At 32.7% G+C, this 24,408-nt stretch overlaps 1 protein-coding gene across 11 annotated transcripts in view; it reads left to right on the top strand.

Moving 5' to 3' along the window:
• The window catches only part of ANKHD1 (ankyrin repeat and KH domain containing 1), a 128,871-nt gene that overhangs the window by 65,970 nt on the left and 38,493 nt on the right, over window positions 1–24,408 (top strand). For 10 of the 11 annotated variants that reach the window (XM_070518120.1, XM_070518116.1, XM_070518122.1 and 7 more), the window contains 5 exons: window positions 6,360–6,447; window positions 8,611–8,738; window positions 9,226–9,369; window positions 10,505–10,607; window positions 18,249–19,007. In XM_070518120.1, coding sequence (XP_070374221.1) covers window positions 6,360–6,447; window positions 8,611–8,738; window positions 9,226–9,369; window positions 10,505–10,607; window positions 18,249–19,007 — 1,222 coding nt within the window. The remainder of the gene's footprint in view (window positions 1–6,359; window positions 6,448–8,610; window positions 8,739–9,225; window positions 9,370–10,504; window positions 10,608–18,248; window positions 19,008–24,408) is intronic. The other variant, XM_070518123.1, reaches the window with a different exon arrangement.

The raw sequence follows: 24,408 nt of genomic DNA, 5'->3' as shown, positions 1-24,408 counted from the left end.
TAATATACTTTAAATATGACCTCCCACTTTTTAAATGTTCACTTTTTATTAAGGAATAACAAATATATTTTTTTAAATTTTAACTACTCAAAACTGGAAATCTTTTGTCAATTTTTTTCTTGATCTAAAACTATCTGCGAAATACACAAAAGTCCTAATACTTTTTTTTAAAAAAGGCCAAGTTCTCTCTTTCTAGGTTATTGTATGTTGAATGAGTCCTTTTCAGCTTTCTCAAGGTTGTTTAAATCTAAGTACAAATGACTTCCAGTCAAGAAGGTAAAGTCAGTGTTAGTAACTATATCTTGAAACCTCTCTGCTCTCTATCATTTCAAGTACATAGACATATTCAATAAAATATGGAAGAAAGACAAATTAAACTGTAAAATATGTAGCTATACCCAGAAACAAGATTAAAGAACTCTGTGGACTAGAAATGGAGCATGGATCCATAGCTGAAGCTGTAGGCCCAAGGAGAATTTAGGCTGAAAAAAAAAAGGGCACTTGGGTCTGGAATTTCAAGTTCTATGGGGGAATAGGGACTGAATACATCTCACATGGAGTAGGCCAATAGATTGAGTCTACTTGAATGAAGCAAGGAACTGGGTATTGCCCTGGTATTGCCCTACCTGTGAACCAAGGTGGAAAAAAAGCTCCAAGCAACTGCTCAGGCTTACAGTTAGAAATTAGCTGAATTGTTCTTGGTAGAGGAAAGAAGCAAAGACAACAGTGTAACTAAAACTTGGAGAACACCATCCTTTGATTTAATGAGCAGAGCTGAAATAATTCCATGGGACCAGAAGCTTAAGTTACCAATGAAAGATCTGCTACTGAAATGGACTTTAAGGGCAACACTGAGACAACTTTCAAACCATCTGATGAGAAGGGATAAGTTTGTGGATGGAAAAAGAAAAAACAACTCTCATGCAAAAATGAGCTTTTCCAAATAAAACAATTATAAAGCTCAAGAGCATATATGTTAAAAGAGATACTCAAAATGCAAGCAGACAAACCAAAACATCGCAAAACAGGAGAATACACACCCAAGAAAATTGAAATAAAAGACTTTAATCTTGAAAATTTTAAACATGCTTATTTTAAAAACTATGACCGGTAGCCATAAAACAATGTGAGACAATGAAACAAAAGATGATAATTATGAATTAAGAACAAGTGAATATGAAATAAAACAAATTTAAACTTTGAGGGAAAAATTGTGAAAATAAAAATTCAATATATAGGCTATGCAATATATTGGATACAGTTGAATAAAGAATTAGTGAATTAGATGATAAAACAAGAAATAACACAATATAGCACAAAGATAAAGAGATGGAAAATATGAAAGAAATTGAGAGAAAAAATAGATTGAGAAGCTCCACCGTATGTCTATTTGAAGTTCCTAAAAGAGAGGTTAGAAAGAGAAAGCAGAGACAATGTTTGAAGAGATAATGATGGAGAATTTTCTAGAATGTATGCCAGACATGAATCTTTGATTGATTGAAAAATCAATCACTGAGCAGAACAAATGAAACTGTAGAATTTTAAGGATAAAGAAAAGTATCTTAAAAGCTACTGGAGGAAAAAATGCATATTTACAAAAGAGCAATCAAATTTTTGATAGATTCAGATCAACAGTAATAATCACAGAAGACAGTGGGGGTTAATATCCTCAAAATACCAAGAGGAAATAACGGAGTATAGAATTTTGTACTCAACTACCATTCCAGAGAAGGAAAAATAAGCATATTTTCAGATCTACAAGAATAAAAGAGCTTACCACCATCATACCCTTGCCAAAAGAACTACTAAAAGATATGTACATCATAAGGAGAAAAATGAAACCTGGAGGAAGGCGTGGGATGCAAGAAGCTACGGTAAGCAAAGAAATTGGTAAAAAATATTATAAATATAAATTTTTGAGTATGAAAACCTAAATTTTATGCTTAAAACCAAAGTAGTGCTGAAATTCTAGACAGCAATAGCATGAAATTCAGAAGAATATGTTAAAAGGTTAAAAAGCCATGTTAGAGTCCTTGTGCTGTTCAGGGGAAGGATCAGGTACTGAATGACTTTAAAAATTCTTTTTAGAAAAATATATCAGTAATCAGAACAAATATAAACCTATTGAACTCAACTGTTAAAGGGCAGAGACTTTTGAATCAGATTTAAAATCAAAACCTAGCAAATGCTGTTTTTAAGAGACAAATTTAGAGCCCAGTGACCTTTCCCTGGTTGACACAAAGTGATGGAAAAAGTTATGTAAGGCAATATTATTATCAAACAAAATGGAATTTTAAGCAAAAAGCATTTTCAGAATTAAATAAATGCTTCTCCAACTGATATAACAATCAGTTACTAATCAGTAAGTAACAATTTACCCTCCAAATAAAATGGAAAATTATAAAATTATAAGAAAAATAGATCTACATTTGTAGTGATAGGATTTTTTTCACACACTTCTCTGTGAAACTGATACATCAAACTGATAAAACAATTGTTAAGAATAGAAAGATCGTTTGCTCTTATAAATTGAGGGCTAGCATGCTGTTTCCAATAAATACGCTGTATATTCTTTTCTAATACATGGAACATATATAAAAATTTGTCCATGTTTTAGGCCACAAAAAAAGTCTTTAAAAACCTACAAACTCCTTAATCATATGGATTATGTTCTCTGATTTCTATTGCTTTAAAATTACAAATCAATAATAAAGCCTTTTTTTAAAAAACCCATACATCTAGAAATGAAGAAAAATACTTTTACATAATTTATGGGGTAAAGAGGCAATTATAGTAAAAATTACACAGTAGAAATTATCACAAAACCACACATTAAATCTTGGGTGAGAGGATAAAGTTAAAGTGGTCCTTAGAAGGAAAATTATATGTGTAATATATAAGAATATATAAAAAATGGAAGTAAATGAAGCTAATAAAAGAACAACAGTTAGTACAAAGAAGGAGAGAAATAATGAAGATAAAAGCAAAAGTTAGTAGAATAGAAAAACAACAAAAAATAGGGATAGAAAAGAAAAAAATAGGGATGAAAAGCAAAATTAAAAGCTGATTAAAAGAAAACCTACTGAAATAGGTGAAATAAGCCAGACTGATTTTATTTAAATGGGAAAAGGCTCAAGTAAATGATAGAAACTTAAAGGGAGTTATAACTATTTGATACAGGAGGGATCTTTAAAATTTGTAAGGTAATTATATGAACAATCAATAAATTTGAATACTTAGATTAAATGAATACTGATTTTTTTCTATAAATATATAAATTATCAAGATTGACTCAAGAATAGGAAACCTCAATAGGACAATACCATATTACAAATTGAATCCGTAGTTTAAAATCACCCATTCAATGAAAGTAAGAGGTCCAGATGGATTTATAGATGAGTTTTACTAAATGCTCAAGGAATAGATAATCCTCCTATTCTTGTAGCTGTTCCCAAGAACATAAAAAGAAGAAATGTTAAACTGCACAATATCTAAATTTGTAGCCTTGGAAAATAATTTTCTGTGTTTATGAAGGAAAAAATCATAAGTAATTTATATCTTAAAATTTTGTTGGTCTTGAACTAATAAACCCAACATTCGTAAGTAAGTAGTGTATACAAATTTGATTCCTATTTTAAAGGAAGGATTTAGGGGTCAGATATTTTGAGACAAGTGTTACATGTTGTGGGATATACATTATTAATTTTAGGAAATAAAATATTTTAAATACAGTATAAACATGTGACATTGTTTTACCAACCATTTTCTTAAGTATAATTATTCAAAACCAAAGGAATGAGTATATTTATAGGGAGGAAAATTAAATAGGTAGCTTTTCCCACTTTTTATTTCAGAAATCTTATTAGTATGTTGAATTTTGAAACTTGACCTAGGGTGAGGATCTTGGGACTGTACTTTTCTGATTTCTTTTAACAGCTATGGTAACATTTTAAATATACAGAATTAACAGTTAAAGTTTATTCAAAAGCAGGGCTTTCAAAATCTTTTGTCTTGGCCACTACTTATGGGACCTAGTTATGGTGATAGGTGTCATACCAGGCTTAAGACATAAGAAAGAAAAGAAAAGGAAAAGAAAGGAAAAGTGACGTTAGTATTGCCCACCCATGTTCTTGTAGTAATGTGTTATCAAATGCAGATAATGAATGTCTTACTCTAAGTTTAGCTACTACTCTTAATTTCTTGTTAAATTAACTTTTCTTTCCCTTATTCACTTCGTAGAAAATTTAAACTTCAAACCTCAGTCCTATGACAGGGAGGATTTGAGAGGTCAGTTATGCTTAGGTTCCTGCTTGGTAAACAGTATTCAAGCATGTCATTGTTTTAGACATTAGCTATATAATGGTCAGCAAAAATAGACATGCTTGCTGTTCCCATGGAGCTTACAGTTTAGTAGAGGAGACATGTTAGCCAAATAATTACACAAACTAAGATATGATTGGAACTTAGGAAGGAGGGGTTCATGGAGCTGTAAGTCAGTAATAGGAAAAGTGACCTAGTCAGGAGGTTCAGGGAGCTCTTCCTTGAGGAAATAACATGATATGAGATGTGAAGGAATAAAAGGAGTTAATGGAGAAGTGTTTCAGGGAAGATGGAACAGCTTGAGCAAAAAGGCTCTGAAGCAGGAGGGGAGATAAACAAGTTGCTGAAGGAGCAATTTATTTCCAGTGTGTGGTTGATTGCAATGATAATTCAGAAATAAGTCAGATGGAAAAATTGGACAAACAGCTTTCTAGGTCTTTCTGAGTAAGATCTTTATGGTGTATGTTTTGTTTGAAGTAAATTGCCAGAATTTTAAGTTTACCTGCCTTTGGTTATAACTTCAAAATCCATTCTAAAGCCAAATTATTTTGGCATTATCTATAGTTATTCATGCTTCCATACCTTAGAGTTAATAAATATTGTTTTTTAAGCAATATGCATAACAATTAAAAAGTCAAAGCATAAACTGTTTATAAAGTAGTTGAGAGATTCTACACTGTAAAGATCTTTTTAAAAAAACCAGTGGAATTCCTGTCACTACAGTCCAGTCTAAAGTTTCCATTGGGTTGACAATCTAATTTCTCACTGTTAGTTTGCCTAAGTTGTAGATCAGATTTAGTTATGTAAGTAGACTAAATTGTATTCTCTTGGGAGAGCACACTATTTTTAAGTTGTGTGGTAGCTAAAGGATTCTGAATTAATTAGAGGAATGGAGCTGAAATAAAGCCTGCCTTAATCACTGTTCTTTATCAAGTTTTTTTTTTTTTTGAGGAAGATTAGCCCTAAGCTAACATCCACTGCCAATCCTTCTCTTTTTGCTGAGGAAGGTTGGTGCTGAGCTAACATCCGTGCCCATCTTCCTCTATTTTATATGTGGGACACCTGCCACAGCATGGCTTGATGAGTGGTGCGCAGGTCCATGCTGGGATCTGAATCTGCGAACCCTGGGCCACCAAAGCAGAGTGCATGAACTTAACTGCTGCGCCACTGGGCCAGCCCCTTTCAAGTTTTTCTTAGTAACAAAAGAGGACCAGAAAAACAGAAATTAATGTTTGCATACATAATGAAGAGAGGATAGGTGAGAGAACTTTTCATAGAAGCCATGTGTCAGCTACATTTTAATATGTAGATGACTATAATAAGAGTTTGCCGTTCTCTCAACAGACAGTACTACTTACCTGCAGACTTACCATACAAGCAAGCTCCTTTTAGTGGCATTTGATATTAGCATGGTTGGAAGCTGTGTTATCATTCATTCCTCTTGCTGACAAACTTCCTAGAAAGAATAACGTTCTTTCTACTATTATGAGACTGCTTCTTTTGCCTTTGACTATTCAAGTATTTAATTTCTACTCTAAAAAATATCTGCTCGTTAGTATATTTTTCTTTTTCCTTTTTCCCTTTACTCCTGAAATACCTTAGTGTTTTTCTTCAGTGATTGGTTTCTGTCCTGTGATAGAGTTCTTAACTGGCTTCTGATATGATAAGGTCAGGATCCTAATCACCTCACAAGACTAAGTTTCCTTTTTCACAGGTCAAATGAGTAGTTAGGAAAACCTCTTTTTAACCTTAAGATTAGAAAAATGCTGTTATTTCTTTTGGGGGATCAAACTAAACATAAGTACATATCATCTTTAATGGTTATGGTTTGGTATACAAAACTGAACTTGCCCTTAAAAAGTTACACCATCTAGTGTGGACTGAAATTAATCCTGTATTTTGGAGGAATTGAGGTAGGTAGTGTAAGTGTCTACATTGAGTAAGTATTAAGTCTTCATTATTTCTTATGTTATTAGTACTAAGTATTCAAAATGGTTAATGAATTGGCACCGATGGATTATTTTTTGTATTTTAAACAGGAACATGAATCTGAAGGTGGAAGAACACCTTTGATGAAAGCTGCAAGAGCTGGTCATTTGTGCACTGTGCAGTTTCTTATTAGCAAAGGTAAAGAAAGTATAAGTGATCATTTCCAAGAGGCTACAATTTCTGAAAAAAAGTCCTAAACTGTTGGAATTTATGTTAAAGCTACTTTACCTACAGGATAAGTATTATATTGTAGTCTTTTGTTGCTGTATTTTATTTAGTAAGCATAGACTTAGTGAGGTACCTACTGGGATCTTCCTTTATTAGTTTATTGAGTTTTAAGTTTTCATTAACCAAACAGCATACAGTTGCTCTCAAAGTTAGAAAAGCCAAATGTAAAATGTCCAGCTGTATTTAGTAGATGCAGTATTGTTCAGCACTTAATGATAAGGCAGCTCTGCTGGAAAGGAGAGGGGGAGAAAGTATGCTATCATTGTTTATGGTATAGTTGAATTAACTGAGTATGTAAGGAGTTATTATTTTTGTATTCCTCTAGAGACTCTATTATTAGAATGTATTTAGGCAAAGAAGTTCAAATGATGGATAAAGAGGTGGTTCAAGACTGTTTACTATAGAAAAGTGGAATGTTGCTGAAGCCATGTTAGGTTGAACCATATAAAATTGTCATTTTATACATCAAAAATGGTAATATCAGCAATTTCACTTGGTTCAGCCTAACTCTATGTATAGTGTTAGAGGTACTCTGACATCTGATGAAAAATCTTAGGATAGGAGGGTAAAATGCAAGGAAAGTCCACTCAGGTGATGTCATGTTATTAAAATAACAACTTTGTGTCTATATTCCAATAACATTCTGACATTTTGTGCCATTAAGAATGCAGTGTAACATCTCATCATTTTAAATATACTTGTTTTCTTCTTTAATTGGATAAACCTAGGTTTATCTTCTTCATTTTTGCTGCCAAGTAAGGCATGTCTTTACATAATATTATAACATAGTCTGTAAAGCTATTTACTTCAACCATGCAGAAGTAATGAACAGATGGATAACCTTGGAGTTCTCTCATGCTCGTTTACTAAAGGGGTTGCCTAATCATACCCAACAACTACCCTGCTAAGCATATAATCAGGCTTGTCACTGATTATAGCCTTTCTAGGCTGTAGTAACTGCTAAACAACACAACATCTAAATGTATTAACAACTTTAAAAATAATCTCATGTTGCTAATGTAAGGATGTTTACTGGTGTGCCTTGCCTTTCCCAAAAGGTACTTTTTGCAAGTTAGGATTAGATTCAACTAGATATTTCTGAAAATTAAATAAATTAGTAATAGTAGATTCACCCATAGGTTTATTTTTCTCTCCGTAAAATAAGTCTGGAATTAAGGAAGAAGGAAGAATGATTATTGCTGTAGTCTTAACTATCTAGTTGAGACCTTTTGGGATTGTAGAAGATAGTTGAACTAAAAACCAGTTCTTTTTTTCTAGGGATCAAAAATTTATCAAAAAAGAGGCTAAGAAAAGATTGTGCATTTAGACTTTCTTCAGGTCATATTGTACAAAGCTACTGAATAACTTACTAAATAGCCTTTTGGATAACATATTTGGATAATCTTATGTCTTCTCTTCACATCTAGGTTCTTCTGACTCTTAAAATACACAATATGAAGAATTATATTTCTCTTAAATATTGTTTAGAAAGTCTGTTTTCTCTACTTTGAGACCTGGCTATATTGCCACATTCTAGAAGTAGATCAAAAATGTCTTTGAAACGTTTTGAAAGTTACACACAATGGTATTATTTGATTCTTATGTTAACCTGTATATATTTATTAATCTTAGTCTTCTAGATTTTCCATTTTAAAAGTGGTATTGAATGAACGAACTACAACTACGTGCAACAATGTGGATGAATCTCACAAATATTATATTGAGCGAAAGAAGCCAGACACAAAAGAGTACACTGTACGATTTCATTCGTATAAAGTTCGAAAACCAAAACCAGTTTGGAAGTCAGGATAGTAGTTACCATTGGAGGGGTGGGTAGTGACTGAAAGGGGGCACAAGATGGGACTTCTGGTATGTGGATAATGTTCTGTTTCTTGATCTGGGTGCTGGTTACACAGGTGTGTTCACTTTGTGAAAAATTTTCAAACTGTACACTTATGATTTGTGCACTTTTTTTGTATCTTTGCTGTACTTCAAAAACAATGTTTAAAATGCTATCTGTGAACTGGCCTGATTCTAACTTTTGCTAAGATTGCTGTTTATTTTTCTTTGAAGGTGCCAATGTGAATAGGGCTACAGCCAATAATGATCATACAGTAGTGTCGCTGGCATGTGCAGGAGGTCACCTGGCAGTTGTTGAGCTGCTTTTGGCTCATGGGGCTGACCCTACTCATCGACTCAAGGTATTCTACTTAAAAATAAGTAATTAATTAAATAACATATACATTATTATTAAAATATATTAAAATATTTTAGTGCTTAATATTTATTATTAATATTACTGTGTGAGTTTTTAAAAAATTGTTTAATTTCTTTTTTAAAGATTGGCCCTGAGCTAACATCTGTTGCCAGTCTTCCTCTTTTTTTTTCTTCTCCCCAAAGTCCCCCAGTACATAGTTGTATATCCTAGTTGTAGGTCTTTCTAGTTCTGCTGTGTGGGATGCCGCCTCAGCATGGCCTGATGAGTGGCGCTAGGTCCGTGCCCAAGATCTGAACTGGTGAAACCCTAGGCTGCTGGAGCAGAGTGCACAAACTTAACCACTTGGCCATGGGGCCAGCCCCTAAATGAGTTTTGATTTTATATAAGCTTCTAAGAAACTAAATGTATATAGCAATCATATTATATGAAGGGATTTACAAATAACTAATTATGGTGTCAATATTTCTCAGGATGGCTCAACAATGCTCATTGAAGCTGCGAAAGGTGGCCATACTAATGTTGTTTCTTATCTATTGGATTATCCAAACAACGTTCTGTCAGTTCCTACCACAGATGTGTCTCAGCTTACCCCACCTTCTCAGGATCCATCTCAGGTAATGTAAAACAGAGCTTATTTGTAAATATACATCTTCTTCAAATTGGGAGTTTTTGTTTAAAATTAGTTTTAAGCAAAACGGCTTTGTTTCTCTTTTCTATTACCTATTGAAATAAACATGATCCTAAATTTTTTAAGACTTATTTTCTTCAAAAGTACATGGAGTTTTTTTATTGTCTTATTTACTGAAAATGGTGTTTTTTAACTCTTAATACCAAACGTAAATGTAAATATTCCAAGTTGTCATCTTAATATTGTATTAAGATACTAAGGCCTTTGAAGTTATTTTTTGCTGAGGAAGATTCTCTCTGAGCTAACATCAGTCACCAATCTTCCTCTTTTTGCTTGAAGATGATTAGCCCTGAGTCAACATCTGTTCCTAGTCATCCTCTATTTTGTATGTGGGTCACTGCCAGTACATGGCCACTGATGAGTGATGTATGTCCGTACCGAATTGGAGCATGCCGAACCTTAACTCCTAGGCCATGGGGCCAGCTCCCACGGTTGTTTGTTTTTTAATGAATACATTAAGCATAATCTTGAGCAAAGAGAAAGTTTTTCCCTTAATATCTCCCAAGACAGTATTAATTATTCTAGAGAGAGCTACTTTGGTTACCCAGGAAAATATAGTTAACTAGGATATATGCACTGAAAATTCATTAATTTTTATACCTAGCTAAAAATATGGAGAGTGTACTAAGTATACAAAGTTTAGTGAAATCTTAAGTTCTTTTCTGCAAAGTTATCCTGAGACCTACTAAAATACCCCGATTAAGGGAATATATTTGATTTTTTCTTTTGACCCATATAGAGTTTGAACAAGGGTAAATTGACCAGTGAATATACGACTTATACTCCTAGCTTTAGTTGGAACCAGCAAGGCTTTATCCTTAACAAGAGAGTAATATTAATTCTATTTAACTTAAATCATTGACTACTTGCAAATTGCCTGAGTTTGCCCAATCAATATTCTCAGAAATTATTCCTTGGTAAAGGCTTTTTTATTTTTAAGAAACAAAAGAAGTGAATTTGGTGGTATATGAAGAAAATCTAAAATGGGATCTCTGTTTCATTTATGGGCCTTTGTTTTATTCTTTAGTCTGAGATTATTTTTTTCTGAGTTGACTTTTTAGGTTCCACGTGTACCAATGCATACGCTTGCCATGGTTGTACCTCCCCAGGAACCTGACAGAACTTCTCAGGAGAACTCTCCTGCCATTTTAGGAGTACAGAAAGGTTAGTTGTTGAATTATTTTCCTTAAAATGGGTCTTTTATAACCTAAGTAATGAAATCATAAAAATACTTTAAATTTAATGATACACAGTTACTGTGTACCAGGATTAATTGAGGTAGGTAATTCTAACAAATGCTCATAGTCTTACAGACTACTTTAAGATACAAAAGACATAAGTAATAGCAAATTGACTTCTTAAATTGTTAACATACTGCTGGATATAGTTTTCATCTGACACAGATGAAGATACTTAAGAAGCATGCCAAGTTGTTGATTATATTAAAGTAGCAAAAATATATCAGACATTTATTTTATATTTGACAATTCTTTAGCTAAACAATAGTATAATATAAAGAATGACAATGTGTGTTTGCTGTCTAGTTAAGTCTTAGTAGCATCGATTCAATTCAGTGAGTGAGAAGTTTAAGAATTACATTTAGTTTTTTTCATGTAATACTGAATGTAATGGACTTACATCTGTCAATATGTGAAGCTGGACAAATAAGTATCAAAAGGCATATAAATAATACCCAAGAATATTAAGAAGGAATGTACTCTATTTAAGGACTCAAGTTTATGAGCTCTGATATTTTTCTGTTGTCTTTTTATTTGTAGATATAAAGTACCTTTACTTGATAATCATGTAGAGTTGTCGTATCTGAGTTCTTTGAAATAAAGAAAATAGGTAATATGTAAGGTATTAAAAACTACATAAAAACAAATTTATGAGCATATTTCATTCAGTATATGATAATCAAGTCCTAGAGTTTTGAAATCACAATGAAGTGTATAGGTATATATCAGTATCTTTCAGACTATGATTTAAGAGAAGTTGGTTAGGGGTAACTATTCTAGCAGCAAACAAAAGCTGCTTTCAAATTATGTCAATTTTAGTAATTTAGAGTATTGAGGGTCTTCAGCAAGGATTACTTCATTTCTAAACTATGAATTTCAGAGATAAAATATCTAGTCTCTTTGACTTAAGCTAATTATGGCAGTTTTCCATTGGACACCTAGCTGTTCAAACTTTTCAGAAAATGAAGACTTCTATTTTTAATCTTAATGAATAAAAAGCAAATTAAGCTTGTCCTTGTTAAGAAATCTGAGCATCCTAACTGGTTGACAGCCTTTAATAAATATTTAAACCTAAATGCCTCTGTTTTTTGTTTTGTTTTGTTTGGCTATACCCTGTAGAGGACTGTAGTGACTTTGGCTAGGGAAACTTGGTACTAAATAAAAAAATCATTAAAAAAATATATTATTAACCCAGAGCCACAAAATAACCAAGACATAAGCTAGGAAGGACATGGAGTATGTGTAGAGAGGAAGTAAAAGATTTTAAGTTTAGATTTAATATGAAAGTCAACTGAAATGTTTGGGTATTGATTTTTTTAAGTTGATACTCAAGTGAGTAATCATATTTTTGCTTACTGAAATATCTTTTTCTACTGAGTATCCACTTATTTTCTTCACTTTGATGTTTTATTACTTACTGAATAGTACAAAAATGAACTAACCTTTTAAGGAATCTTCAATTTACTAAATTATTAGGGAAGGAAAAAACTAGCACTTCTATCTAGACACTTGAGCACTTGCTGTTGTCAGCTGCCAAGTGGCATTGCCAACCTAATATTTATTTATGCAGGAGCAAACTGATAATGCATTGTGTTAAGATGTCATGTTAGTATAAATCATGTGCATCATAGAATAGTATGTCACTGAATTAGGAAAAATCAGTTGATGGTATAAAAGTACACACCAAATCACCTGGATAGATAGAAAAATATACCTTAAATTATTAAAGATATAGTATTACTTTTTTCTCCTTGAAGTGGCTTTTTCTCCTTAAAACTTCTCATTTATGTCTCTAGAGAAGTTCCTTTGTGTGATGAAATTGCTGTTTGACCCTTTTGTTTTTGTTTTTTCTCAGTCCATAGATTATATGTATGTTGCATATGTGATTAGGGATAGAGGAAGTGTTCTTACTCTCTAGGACTCTCTTCTTGTCTTCTTCTAGCAATCATCTTTTCAAGTTCTTACATTTCACTCCTGTCTGAAGACTTTTTATTATTCATATCTGCATCCTTTTAAAATATGTTCATGCCCTTAAATCTTACCCAGGTATTTTATACATGTCCTACTCATGTTCTTTTCTTTTGTGATCCATGTGCACCATTTGTCCAGGCTCCATCCATCTTGACCCATATTTTCCTGATGTAGGCAACTAATCTCACTTATCCATTGTTGGTTTTCAAGGATTTGAGATTCTAGGTGGCATCTGACAATGGCCTCAGAATCACCTCTATAAACAAAATGTGAAACTAGGTGAGAGTGATATGCTCGGTTTTCTAGCATTGCTTAGCTTTATTAACTATAGTTGTGAATATTCAAGTGGGAAAGGATACGTAAGTAATATCAAGCCTTTGCCTTTCCAAATGCAATTTTGTAAATAAATTTGTTGATTGAAGCCGGTGTTGCATTGTAATTACCAGTTATTTATTGCAACTGGTTCTACAGAGATTCTAAAAGAGAAGACTCTTGATTATCCTGCAGGTCAGGCAGTTTAGAACTGTTGCAAAGCATTAAAATTATGTCAGGATAAACAAAACACGTCTTTTATGTGCACCTCAAGCCCTCTTGAGGAGTAATTTCTTTTCTCTGAACTCCTGGAGGATTTTATTGGATTGTCTTTCTGGCTCTGGTCACTCCTGCTCCTTACACCTCCTTTGGACTTCAGTTGTGGAAGGTTGAGTTAATCATACTCAATCCCTGTTGCTTTGTCATCATGGCTTCTCTCTTGCTTTATGTATTCTCTTTTATCCTTCTTTCCATTTCCCTACTTCTCCTGTAGGCAGTCATTCTAATGTGTTTGATGTGCAGATTCTTTTGTTCTTACAAGTTCTTATAAAATGTTTACTACTTTGTGTGTATTTTTAATTTACATAAATGGTATTGTGCTGTAGATCGGTGTTTTTACTTTTTCACTCAATACTGTTTTTAAGATCTATCCGTGTGTCTACCTCTAGATTGTTTCTACCTGCAGTACAGTGCTTCGCCCTGTAAATCCTCTGTTTTTCACTTATCCTTTCTACTGGTGTTAGATTGCCTCTCATTCCCTACCACCACAGACAGTGCTGTGATGAAAATCCTGATATAGTCCCCTTATTGATCTGTATGAAAATTTATTTGGGGTAAACTCAGGAGCAGAATTGCCTGTCGTAAGAGTACATAATGTTTATCTGACGAAGTGCTACAAATTCACTTTCTAGAATGGCTACAAGCAGTTTACACTCTCATCAGCAATACATAAGGTTTCCTATGTTATACACCCCCCCTCATTTCCATGCCTGCCAACCCTTGACTTTATCCTCATATTTGGATTTGTACGTCTTTATCTCTCCTTTTAGACTGTAAGCTCCTCAAGAGCAGGGTTTTTATTGCTCGTCTTTGTATGGTCCACTATGCCTTGCTTGTACTAGATGTTCAAATATTTGTTGAACAAATTAATGAATATCAGGCTAAGAATATAGGTTATTCTGAAGGCAAAAGAAATTTATTGAGAATTTTTAAGAAGAGTGACATTATGATTAAAAAGGATGTTTTAAAAAATTAGTCAAGAAGTAGTATTCTAGAGTGGTGGGGAAAAGATTGAAAACAGAAATACAAATGTAAAGTAAGAAATTAACATGCTAATTTATATCCCAGAGTTGTTTATTGGAGGAGGTAATGTGAAAAGTTCTCATCTTTATATCAAATCATTAAAATTGTATAGAAAAATTATATGTACAGTGAATGAAATTGAGTGTTCCTCTGGAAATTTTACTGCTAATATTCTCTAGTATAGTAGATTTCCATTTTGCAATCATGGTTACCTGAATTTACATATGTCCAAATTTAATAACATCTTTTAACATATAACTGCTTATAGTAAAAGGCAGAACGTTGAATTAATCTGTTAGCATGTAGCATAGATGCTCTATTTTCGGACACCCTTGGTGGTTAATCTTACTGTGGTAAAGATGTATAGCATGCCCTGTTACTCTGGGAAATTTGAGACAGATATTTAAGCATAGAGGGAAAATGAGTCAATTCTAGACCAGTGACTTTGATTTTTTACTATGACCACAATAAGAAATATTTTATGTTGAAACCCAGGACACAATATACATCTACTTATCCAAACACCAGTTCTGTTAGATAATATATACTACATTTGATGAGCTGTATTATTTTCAATTCTACTTCATCAACCTTTTTTTCTATTTGAGACACAGTTGGGAATGCTGTTTAAAAATCATTCCAGTAAGGTGCTATGTGGTGATGTAAGAAAGCCAGGGAATTGCAGAACAACATTTAAATTTGATTAGACAAAACCAGGGAAGGAAATATGAAAGCAAATCTAGATCCTATATGTCATGTATTTTTTCTATGGCCATTATTTTTCTATTGCACAATGTATTAATTATTTAGACACAAAAATGGTTGATAAAATTAAACTCGTTTAATACTAAATATTTCACAAGTATATGTCCACCTCATTGCTTCACTGCCCATAAAAAAATAAAGGCCATGTTCTAAGCTGTCTCTTTATCATGGTTTGCTATTATAAACTTTTTCTAGTTTTATTGAGGAAGAAAAGTGAAAAGTGAGGAAGTAGGATAGAACTCAAACCAAAGAGATGAGATGTTGACTTTACCTGTATTCCTAAATAGTACTTTATGATGTCACTGAGTGCTACCAATGAATAGATTTATTTATTTGTTTCTGGCAGTGGGAGATGTTTGAAGGAGATGAAGTGTTTTATTTTCTGGCATCTTATACTACTACCTTCCTACCTACTGAAAATTTTCTTGCTAAGAGGACCCTTGTCACATTCTCTACTTTTCCCCAAAATTGAAGGTGTTGCTTCAGCTTCTAGGAGTAATTAGATGACACTATTTGTTTTTCACTAGCCTGATTTATTCTTGATGTTATAGCTTGTGTTAGTGCTTTGATGTGTATCTAGGCAATCCCACCTACCTCCATGGCTACAGATACTCAGCCATTGTCTATTTTGGGAAGAACTGCCTTTTGGCATTACTTTCACCATCCTCTGTTTTTCCTGCTACATATTCTGGGCTTATAGTCTCTATGTTCAGTTAAAAAAGTTACCCTTAGTAATCTTGTGCTTTAAGCTTTTTGAATTTTATTTGTTAACAAGATAGGGCCATTCCTATCTGTTACTGTTGTCAAAATTCTAGTCTTATTTTGGATTATCTTACTATTTATAAGATTTTAAATCTGTGAATGTCCAGTGTGGTTAGTTATTTACCAGTCTAGTTAGTGTTGAACTCTTGCCTAGTTTTCCTTAATCTTAAATACAAATTACATAGCAACTATACAAGGGTGTTTTGAAATTAATGAATGTTTAAAGCAGCATTCAGTCTTTGAAGAATTTCTAAATTTGCTTTGCTGATGTTGTTGAATTTATTACACAACTAAAAATTTCCTTGCTGGGCTAGCAGATTTATACATTTGCTATTTGTTGCAGTTATCCTCCCTTTTCTTATCTGTTGATTGTCATTAGATACTTTGAACAAACAAATCAAACCGTGGATTCCTATGTGATCTTATGGAAATAGAGTTATCTCACACATATAATGGCTTTTGCTCTGAAAGGATAAAGTCTTTCTCTACCACTTTGCTCAGGTAGAAATATAAAACTGAATATAGACAATACATTTTGCTGAAGTTTGCTTTTAAAGAATAATTAAGTCTCAAAGTGATTGCAGTGATGTTGGAACTGTGGTCTTCTGACATTGTTAAAGACAGTATCTAGGGGAAAACCTGTTAGGCTTTTTCAGTAATAACGTGTTGCAGATGTTTGAGCTACCTGCAGTTTTGAGATTTCAGCAAAAAAGCAGTTGAATCTCTGATTTTTTTCTCCAGTGGTTTTGTCACCCTCTTGCAATTGAGAGCATTTTACCATCTAATGGGTGACTTTTTTCCTTTGGACTTAAGAATCATTTTGACTGTGTTGAATGATCTTATTTTTAAAATTCTTAAGTTAATTATATGATTCATATATGTTGACTGCAATCCTCAAGAGTAGACAACTATTTGTGTGTGTGTGTGTGTGTGTGTGTGTGTGTGTGAGGAAGATTGGCCCCAAGCTAACATCTGTGCCAATTGTCCTCTATTTTTATGTGGGATGCTGCCACAGTGTGGCTTGACGAGCAGTGCTAGATGCGTGCCCAGGACCCAAACCTGCGAACCCCAGGCCACCGAAGCAGTGTGTGTGAACTTAACCACTACACTACCTGGCCAGCCCCTAGATGACTATTTTTTACCTAGTTCTTTTTTTAAAACAGCTTTATTGTTGTTTAATTTACATACCATAAAGTTCATTCATTTTGAATGTACAATGCAGTAAGTTTTAGTAAATTTAGAGATGTGTAACCATCACCATCATCTAGTTTTAGAACATTTTCATCACTCCAAAAAGATCCCTCTTGTCTGTTTGTGATCAATTCTCATTCTCACCACTATAACCCAGGCAACCACTACCTTCTTTTCTGTCTGTAGATTTGCCTTTTCTCTATGGATTTGATAGAAGTGGAATTGCACAATATGTGGTTTTTTGTATCTGGATTCTCTCACTTAGCATAATGTTTTCAAGGTTCATCCATGTTGTAGGATATATCAGTAATTTGTTCCTTTGTATTTCTGAATAGTCCCAGTTTACCCCAAAAAGAAGATTAAAGCTTGATTTTGCCTCAAAGTAGTTATTGTATATTTCCTTTATTTTATAACCAGATGTTAGGATTGTTAATATTGACAGTTATTTTGTCATGAAGGGAATAACTTAAATATAATTTAAAACCTTAAAAAATAGACGTTTATGTCATTTTTAACATACACTGTCACTATGAGTAATCCTGTGTGGGAAGTCTCATTTTCTCTTAGGTAACATTCATTGTTTCTCCCACAGACTTTTACATGAAGAGTTTATTTAAACTCAGAATAATTGTCCTTTGTGATATAAGTTTAATATAATGTTCAGTTATAGAAGTGTTAAAGACTTATTTAATGGGAAATTTTAAAAGGATACATCTTGAAAAAACTGATTTCGTGTTATATTTTAATATAATAAGAGAAACATTTTGGCAACTTGAAAAACCCTATACCCTACTTTGATCTACAAGTTATGGTTTCTTGTAGTAACCTTTACTTGCACAATTGATATTGTGAAAAGAACTATTGGGCAGTTAGGCTAACATTAATGGTGTCCTCGACACTGTTTTGATACTGCTTTAGGTTTGATGTTCTTTAAAAAGTCCAATCTCATAAGCAGAATTTTGAGATTCTTTTCTCTTTGATTTCCTTTTCTCCCTGTCCCTGTCTTAATTTCCAAAATCCTCCTATCTTAAAGATTAGACTTTTTTTAAGTCACGTTTTTTGAATTGGCAATATCCTGGTTTGTGCTGTGTTAAATAGATGAGTATAGTCTTTAGTCTACCTATCACTGGTGTGAATCTTTGACCATTCATTCTACAGCATTAGTTATAAGGGTTTTGGGAGGGAGGTCCATGTGTGTGGGGGAGGGGGACTGATTTTTTTTTTTTTAGCATGGCACTTTTTCAAACATTTTTCATGTGCTTAGGTACATCCAAGCAGAAGTCCAGTTCCCTGCAGGTAGCAGATCAGGACGTACTGCCACCTTTTCACCCATACCAGCCTTTGGAATGCATAGTAGAGGAGACTGAAGGCAAGCTGAATGAACTGGGACAAAGAATTAGTGCTATTGAAAAAGCACAGCTTAAGTCATTGGAGTTAATTCAAGGTGAACCTCTGAACAAAGATAAGATAGAAGAACTTAAAAAGAACAGAGAAGAGCAAGTCCAGAAGAAGAAGAAAATACTGAAAGAACTGCAGAAAGTGGAAAGGCAGTTGCAGATGAAAACACAGCAGCAATTTACCAAAGAATACTTGGAAACCAAAGGTCAGAAAGACACAGTGTCTCTACACCAGCAGTGCTCTCATAGAGGAGTCTTCCCAGAAGGGGAAGGAGATGGTAGTCTCCCAGAGGATCACTTTTCAGAGTTACCTCAGGTTGACACAATCTTATTTAAAGATAATGATGTTGATGATGAGCAACAGTCTCCACCATCGGCAGAACAAATTGATTTTGTCCCAGTCCAACCTTTATCATCTCCAGAGTGTAACTTTTCCAGTGACTTAGGTTCTAATGGGACAAATTCTCTTGAACTTCAGAAAGTATCAGGTAATCATCAGATTATAGGACAGCCTCAGATTGCTATTACTGGACATGATCAGGGGCTGTTAGTTCAAGAACCAGATGGACTAATGGTTGCAACTCCAGCCCAGACGCTTACCGACACTCTTGATGACCTGATAGCAGGTGGGTTAAGAAATATATCTGTAATAATTTCTCTTTAATCTGTGTGCTCAACTTCTTTACACAATCCTCCAAAAACACAGACTTTGTATTTTTCCATTTAGAACTATCTTTGTAAAATTACTCATTTCTTGAGGTGTTTTGGAAGTGAATTTAACTAAACTCAACAGCACTAATACACCAGAGTGTGTTTTCCCCTCCTCTTTTTTGTTATTTGCAAAGGCAAAGAAAGAAAGTTGCCGTGATCCTGTATGTTAGACCTTTGGTATCAAAACTACCCTGTATTGTGTCTTGGGTAGGAGAGCTCAAAGTAGAATTTCTTTATAGAGAATATTCACATAAGATTATACATTAAATTTTCCTACTAATGATTTTCATGTTTGGAAATCATAATTCTAAATCACATTGCTTTTTCTTTATGATTTTATTTAAATATTTCTAATTAAAAGGGATGTTCAGAGAAAACTATAAGCATTCCATGTTATAATATTTGTGGTTAGAAGATTTAAAGTATATGGAAATTATTATCAACTTGATGATTTGGAGATTGAGATTTTTGAATTAACTGTCTTCAAAGCAGACACACACACACACACACACGGAAAAAAAAGAAAGGCCTGTAACCTTAAAGTATGTGTTTCTGTTTATTGTTGTGTGGAAAATTACAACTAGATATGAAATGAGGTGCACAAGTTTACTTTCCCTTTCATTGTCCTTGCAGCAGTGGGAAAACAGTGCAATTAATCATTTACCTTCCTAAAGATGGCTGGTGAATGTATCACCTCCATGAGAGCCCAGTTCAGAAATGCAGCCAGAATGGCTGTTGACAGTGGATGAAGACCAAGAACTAAGATGTAGCTGGAGTGATATTCAAAGGCAGGCCAGTCCTCTGTCTCTTGATTGCAACATTTTTTTCCTTACTGTTGTCTGTTTCCTCTTGTCATATTCTCCTCCCCTCCTCCCATCCCAATTATGCTATCTCAGTTTCTTTTCTTCTTTTGTGAGCCTTTAGTCTTCCTAATCTTTATTGAATCTTTACAAATGTGGAATAAGAGTACTTAAATCAGGAATTTTATTGGGCATATGTATGACTTCCAGTGGTTATAGAATTGTAATACTACCTTTGAGGCTCCTCTAATATGTAATAGGTGTCACTGTGTAGAGGAGGAATGTCTTAGGTTCTATAAAGAAAATAAAAATGCTAGGAAATGTTTTTAAGGAGTTAGATTCTTTATTCTTTAATTTGGGTTTTTATATCTTCAGCTCACAGCCACTTGACTCAAATTAACTTTGTGTCATTAGCATTGAGAGTTGTTACAAATTATTAATAAACTCTTATAGTTCATTTATAGTTCTAATTTCTAATCTGGGTAAAAGCAGATATTGGAGTGTGAAGTATGATTATGAATAATAATGATGGAATTGGTGACCTGGGAGTAACATTTTTAATACTTATGGTTCTATAAATAGCATTGTAATGTTCCTGATTAAATACTCAGTTTGCAGTTATGAAATCCACATTACTGGTCGATCTAGCTTTGTTGTGACTTAGGTCCTGTCTTTTTTTTTTTTTTTTTTAAGAATGTAGAAGCAGCTATAATGGGAACTTGTAGGTATTAACTTTATGGTAGTATTTACAGGTGGTTCTTGTAAGGGAGGTCAAATTTTGCTCATTTCACTGAAGCATGTTAAACTGAAGTTCACATGAAACTTCAAAAAATTGGTTTAGAAAACATTTTTAGTTATAGAGAAGGTTAATATAAACTAATGAAATTTAATTTTTGTATTAGACATTATTGTCTAGTGATAGTTGGCCTACCATTATTGCATAATATTTTTTATTAATAAGCTTTAACTTGCAAATAAGCCAATAAATACAAAAATTATCTTCATATAAAAAACTTCCATTTTTATGAAGGTTATCTGCTTTAAAATATATAGCATTAATTAGATTTTCTTTGTTCAAGATGATGATCTGTCTCACTTAAAGTTAAAAAATGTTTTATTAAGTCTGAGTTTCTCTTAATTTTCTTAACTGAAGGTGAAATAAATTAGACAAGGATGAATTAGGTAAATAATTCTATAATTATATGATATTATTAATATATTGGTAGGATTATAGATCAGGCCAAAGATGTAATTAATTTTACCTAAATTAAATCTTGTTCTCATCCCTCATATTTAATAAAGGGGAGAATACTGTACATCTTACAATTTTTGCTTTAGAGAATATGTATATATAATAGCAATAAATATCACTCTTTAAATATAGAAGTATTTTTTCTTTATTGCTATTCTACTCTCAGAATATTTGTCAGGATAATGAGTTGGTTAAGATACATAATTTATTAATGTTGTGACTTGATTAGCTGACTAACTTAGCCTTTTAGTGTATAGTCTTAATGTGTGTCATACTTTAATAAAGTCCATGACAGGATGCTTGTAAAGTGAATTGGGAGCATGGTTCTTCAGGTCCTTTTCTTCTGAAACCAAGTGTTGGACTTTTAGAAGTTATCATAATAGCAAGTGAGTCTCAGTTCAAATGTCTGGAAATTTAAAGAAGTTCAAAATAGCTTTGACCATTGAGTGGTTGTAGACACATCTAGTAAAAGTTTCATTCTTAGTATATAAAGAAGATTGGATAAAAGTCAACTGATATCAATTTATTTACATATATTGAGCACTTACCATTGCACCAAACTCTGTCCTAAATGCTTTATATACTTTATCTCATGGGCATTTTATAATAATCTTATAAAATAGGTCCTTTTCCCACCTCTGTTTTTCTGTTGAAAAACTGAGGCTTATGGAAATCAAGTTGCTGGTAAGTGTTTAAGATTCAAATTCAGTTCAGCCAGGTGTAAGAACGTCAGATGACTATGTAAGCATCTAATTCAGCTTGAAGTTCTGAATTTATGTTAAAGATATTATTTCCTTAGACTTCTAAATTTTATTAAATAACAATTTCTGTTATTTTTATTTTAAGATTTGACATGTATGTAAGGTGTAATATAGTTTTGTGACTTTAGCACATTGTTACTGTTGTTGGCATCTCAATAATAGGTTCTCTTAAAATGAATTCCAATTCAAGAGGATCTTGCTTTAAGTAATCCAGTAGTAGTCAACGTAGGCTTAAGAATAAAAAAGTAGTTCAGCAATCCTCTTATTTTTGAGAGAATTTACAATAAATTATTTTAAAATAATTTATTCTAATGTTAGTATTTTATTTATAGATTTTTATTTATATGTAACTATTTAATAAAGTTACTATTTGTAAAACAGATTGTAGTGATTTAATTTCTTAAAACTTCACAACATAGTTTATACACCTAGTATCTGAGATTTTTATATAGTAAGGTTTATTGTTACCTTCCATATTGCCTAAAACACTATCTTAAATTTCATAAAGAATTCAGTAGAATTTTGCACTTAGTTCTTCTATCACTCCATTTTAGGATAGTGCATAAATTTAATTTGAATTATATAGTGACTTTAGTGGTAGTGACCTATCTTAGTCATTTTCAGAGACTTTTAGCTCAGAGATAGGAAACGTTTTAGGATTTATGAAAATGTCATAGTCTTGGTATAATTTTATCTTAATGAAACCTTTATTCCACATGTACCTTTTAATTCTTTGCTGCTTTCTAGTTTTATCTTTATAACTTTTCATATGTAATTAATCCTATTAAAGTCACTTCTATGGAATGTTTCTGATTGTCATTATTATAAGGAGGAAAAATGTTTCTAGGATACTGTTGTACAAAAATGTACAGTAATTGATGTAACAACACATTTTTGGTAGTATAGCTTTAAATGCACAAAAGTATTTTTTAAAAGCCAGCTCTATAAAGAAATCTTTTATAACATCACATTCTGGCATAGCACTCTAATCAACTATATAAAAAACTTTAAATATCCGTTTTTCATAATAACAAAAAGAGATAATGTGAATAAAACAAAAGTAATAATGATAGAAAAATATCTTTTTAATAAGGTATATTTTAATGTTTATGAGACCAATGTTGAAATCTTGTTATTACAAGGGTGCTGTATATCAGTCTTTAGTGTCTTGTTTTCTGGAGCTGTTTTCCAAGCATATCTGTTTTGAGGAGGTGTGACAAAATACTATCTGCTTTTAATTTATTGAATGACAAAAATTTTTAAAGCTTTGTTTCTATTGTGCATGTTCTTATAGGTGAAACAGTTATATATAATAATCATTCCAATTTGTAACCAGATTGTTGAATTATGTATATTTATGTGGTGACAAAAGCTGCAGAAATTCATATTGCCAAGATGATTTCCTATATATTGGTGAGGAGGAGGGAGGGACAGTTCATGGAGAAACATATCTGAACATCTTAAAATTTGCTAAGTTATTTAAAGAAATAGCATACTAAACTTAGTCATTCACACTTGTTGTGATCAGTATTCTTGATCGGGATCCAGTAATATCAAAATTCTAGAGAAAACATTCTCCAACACTTGAAATACTTACATTTTCCTTTAAGACCTACTGGGTGATAGAAGGTTATTGCCATCACTGAAGCTTTGTTGCCTTTTTCTATATTATTAATGATTATTTTTCTGAGTTTTTCCTTTTTTGAGTGAGTAATGTTTTTATTTTTCAATATAGTGAATAATAGTACTGAAAGTCCTATAAAATATCTGAAAATTACATTTTTTGAGCACTTACCTTGTATCAAATGCTAAATGCTTTTTATACATTATTTGACACACAACTCATAACATCCTTCTGAGATAGGTCCTATTTCTCCCTCTATTGGGCAAACTCCATCTTTTATGAAACATAAGAAATATGCAGAGACATAAAGATAAAATTTCAGTTAACTCAGTTTTAAAACACCAGATTTTCAGGTCCCAAATAAAAGTTCCAATGTTTATTTTCAAAATAGTTTGACTTTCAGACATTGATTCATTTTAGTAGATTTTCAGACACATACTCTCTGCTATTTAAGAAATATTCTAACTTGTTCTCCTCCCTCTTTTTTTTTTCCTTTGCATTGTTTTCAGGATATTTTTATCTAATTGCCTTTTACAGACTAAGATAAAAATTCCTTTTATTTTATTTTTGGAAACTTTTTCTCCCTGTTGACAATGTAAAAGGTTACCATTTGTTGTGTATACACTAAATACCAGGCGCCTGTGCTAAGTATTTGACCTGCGTTATCTCAAGTGGTCTTTCCAACAGCCTTACAAGGCAGGTACTATTGTTATCATCCCCATTTTACATATAAGAAAATTGAGGTTCAGAGAGGTTAAATTACTTGCCCAAGATCAGAAAGTCAGTGGTGGAACTGGGATTCAAATATGGGTCCATCTGACTCCACAGCTTATGATTTAACTACTGCCTTATGTTACTGCTATAGACTTTTCTGTTTTT

Source organism: Equus asinus, chromosome 9 (genome assembly GCF_041296235.1).
Source record: "Equus asinus isolate D_3611 breed Donkey chromosome 9, EquAss-T2T_v2, whole genome shotgun sequence".
Taxonomy (NCBI): domain Eukaryota; kingdom Metazoa; phylum Chordata; class Mammalia; order Perissodactyla; family Equidae; genus Equus; species Equus asinus.
This window is presented reverse-complemented; position numbering and strand designations above follow the sequence as displayed.